The sequence below is a fragment of the Alosa pseudoharengus genome, unplaced genomic scaffold (genome assembly GCF_046254945.1).
Source record: "Alosa pseudoharengus isolate Yale_2024_CS ecotype anadromous, Long Island Sound unplaced genomic scaffold, YU_APseudo_1.1 YU_APseudo_1.1_scf_14, whole genome shotgun sequence".
In the NCBI taxonomy this organism is placed as follows: domain Eukaryota; kingdom Metazoa; phylum Chordata; class Actinopteri; order Clupeiformes; family Clupeidae; genus Alosa; species Alosa pseudoharengus.
In genome coordinates, this window is record NW_027468609.1 from 17,806,939 (window position 1) to 17,809,438 (window position 2,500).

The following is a 2,500-nucleotide window of genomic DNA, read 5'->3' on the forward strand; positions in this document are numbered from 1 at the left end:
ATACCTTTAATAATGGTTCCTGTTGGTGGTACAATACCTTATGGTTCCTGCTGGTGGTACAATACCTTTTATAATGGTTCCTGTTGGTGGTACAATACCTTTTATAATGGTTCCTGTTGGTTGTACAATACCTTTTATTATGGTTCCTGTTGGTTGTACAATACCTTTTATTATGGTTCCTGTTGGTGGTACAATACCTTTTATAATGGTTCCTGTTGGTGGTACAATACCTTTAATAATGGTTCCTGTTGGTGGTACAATACCTTTTAGAATCGTTCCTGTTGGTTGTACAATACCTTTTATTATGGTTCCTGTTGGTTGTACAATACCTTTTATTATGGTTCCTGTTGGTGGTACAATACCTTTAATAATTGTTCCTGTTGGTGGTACAATGCCTTTAATAATGGTTCCTGTTGCCCTCGGTAAGGTGCGGGCAGCGGACGGGGACCCCCGCGGGCTGCTCTGGCTTCTGGACGAGGAGCTCATCACTCCGGGGTCTACCGAGAGCGCCGCGCTGGAGCGACTAAGCCAGTACTTCAGCGACACAGGTACGCTTAGCACAGAGATACCCGACAGGTGAGAGATAACCGACAGGTGTGAAAAAAATGTGTTACCAGCAGTAGAGTAGTAAGGTGACCTATGCTAACATTAGAATAGCTAATGCTAACATTAGAATAGCTTCTGGTGCAGGTGTGCCTGAACCTGAAAATAATGCCAAGGATAATGGACTACAGGTATAAAAAAAAAAGCCTTATTACTAGCAGTAGGTACTTGTGACCTTGCATGAGGAGGTCACAAGTACTCTCTCTCTCTCTGTCTCTCTCTCTCTCTGTCTCTTTCTTTTCATATCCTTTACTTATACTCTCCTTCCACATCCATCCACCTTTTTCTTTCTCTCTCTCTCTTTCTGATCCCTCTCTCCCTCTTTCTCTCTCTTCCTCTCTCTCGCTGATCCCTATCTCCCTCCCTCCCTCTTTCTCTCTCTTTCTCTCTCCCTCTCTCTATCTCTCTCTCTCTCTGGCTGATCCCTCTCTCCCTCTCTCCCTCACCCTATAGTGCGTCAGTGTGAGCAGCCTCTTCAGTGTGAGATCGCCCATCAGCTGGGTGCTGACCCGGTCCGCTATGACCTGACCGGCTGGTTCGGACTGCTCCAGAACAACCCCTCTGCCCTCAACGCTGTGTCTGTGCTGCAGAACTCCACTCTGTAAGAACACATGCCCCCCACCTGTCTCTGCAGGAGTGTGTGTGTGTGTGTGTGTGTGTGTGTGTGTGTGTGTGTGTGTGTGTGTGTGTGTGTGTGTGTGTGTGTGTGTGTGTGTGAGTGAGTGTGTGTGTGTGTGTGTGTGTGTGTGTGTGTGTGTGCTCTCCAGCCACTGGTGTCTCTCTAGCAGTATAGCAAAACATACACAATATACAATACAATAAAAATGGAATGGACAGTATAGATATTGTACAGATCCAAGGTTCAGATGGTATAGACAGTATAGATATTTACAGATCCCAGGTTCAGATGGTATAGACAGTATAGATATTGTACAGATCCAAGGTTCAGATGGTATAGATATTGTACAGATCCAAGGTTCAGATGGTATAGACAGTATAGATATTGTACAGATCCCAGGTTCAGATGGTATAGACCAGTGGTCCCCAAACTTTTTATTCCGAGGGCCAGCTCACTATGCCTGGCTCCAAGAGAGGGCCAGAGACTCGGAGTAGTTCTATATCAGTAACCATAAATAGCTTAGTGCTGTGAACAACAGCAGTCTACCTTAGTTGAATATTCTATTACATTTAATCATAGGCTATTGCAATTTAATACCATCGTTAGCTGTGTTTATATTGTCATCATGCCATATCAGTGTAAAATTAAATAATACTAATAAAAAAACGTTTGCATTCCCAAAAGTATTAGCAGGGAGTCCAAGTATATCTTTGCATACACAGCTCAAGTTGTGAATATCCTACAAATAATTTAAAGTTCTCAAACTATAAGAATTTAATGAAGTGCTGAAGTGGTCTGAAATGACCACCATTCTAACTTTCAGTCACCTGATGAGAACTTTGTGAACTCTTTGTATGAACATTTAAACGAGTGAATAAAAAATAGAAATAATTATCTCAGAAAGTCCCAGAAATATGACTTGAATAGAAGTTAGTTAGTTATTAACAATTAATTGATACATTTTTAAAATACTTTGAGCACTGATGCAGTCAGCATAGGCCTCTTACATTGTTTGCAGGTAGGCCTACATTTCATTCCGTTTTCGATGGCAAACGCAAAACAGCGCCAAAACAACCACCGGTGGACAAAAAGAGTATTACATGTGTACTGTTAAGACTCGCCATAGAGAATGAATGGGGGAAATTGCGGAGGTTTTAGTTTGACGATGTTGTACTCCCGTGCGGGCCGGATGATATATACTACGGACATGTTTTGGGGGGCCACCCAAAATGAGGTGGCAGGCCGTATCCGGCCCGCGGGCCGTAGTTTGGGGACCAG

General features: G+C 43.2%; 1 protein-coding gene across 1 annotated transcript in view; it reads left to right on the forward strand.

Moving 5' to 3' along the window:
• myo18b (myosin XVIIIB) overlaps positions 1 to 2,500 on the forward strand; it is a 77,398-nt gene that overhangs the window by 26,517 nt on the left and 48,381 nt on the right. The window contains exons 18-19 of the mRNA XM_076284986.1: positions 428 to 548; positions 1,057 to 1,204. Coding sequence (XP_076141101.1) covers positions 428 to 548; positions 1,057 to 1,204 — 269 coding nt within the window. The remainder of the gene's footprint in view (positions 1 to 427; positions 549 to 1,056; positions 1,205 to 2,500) is intronic.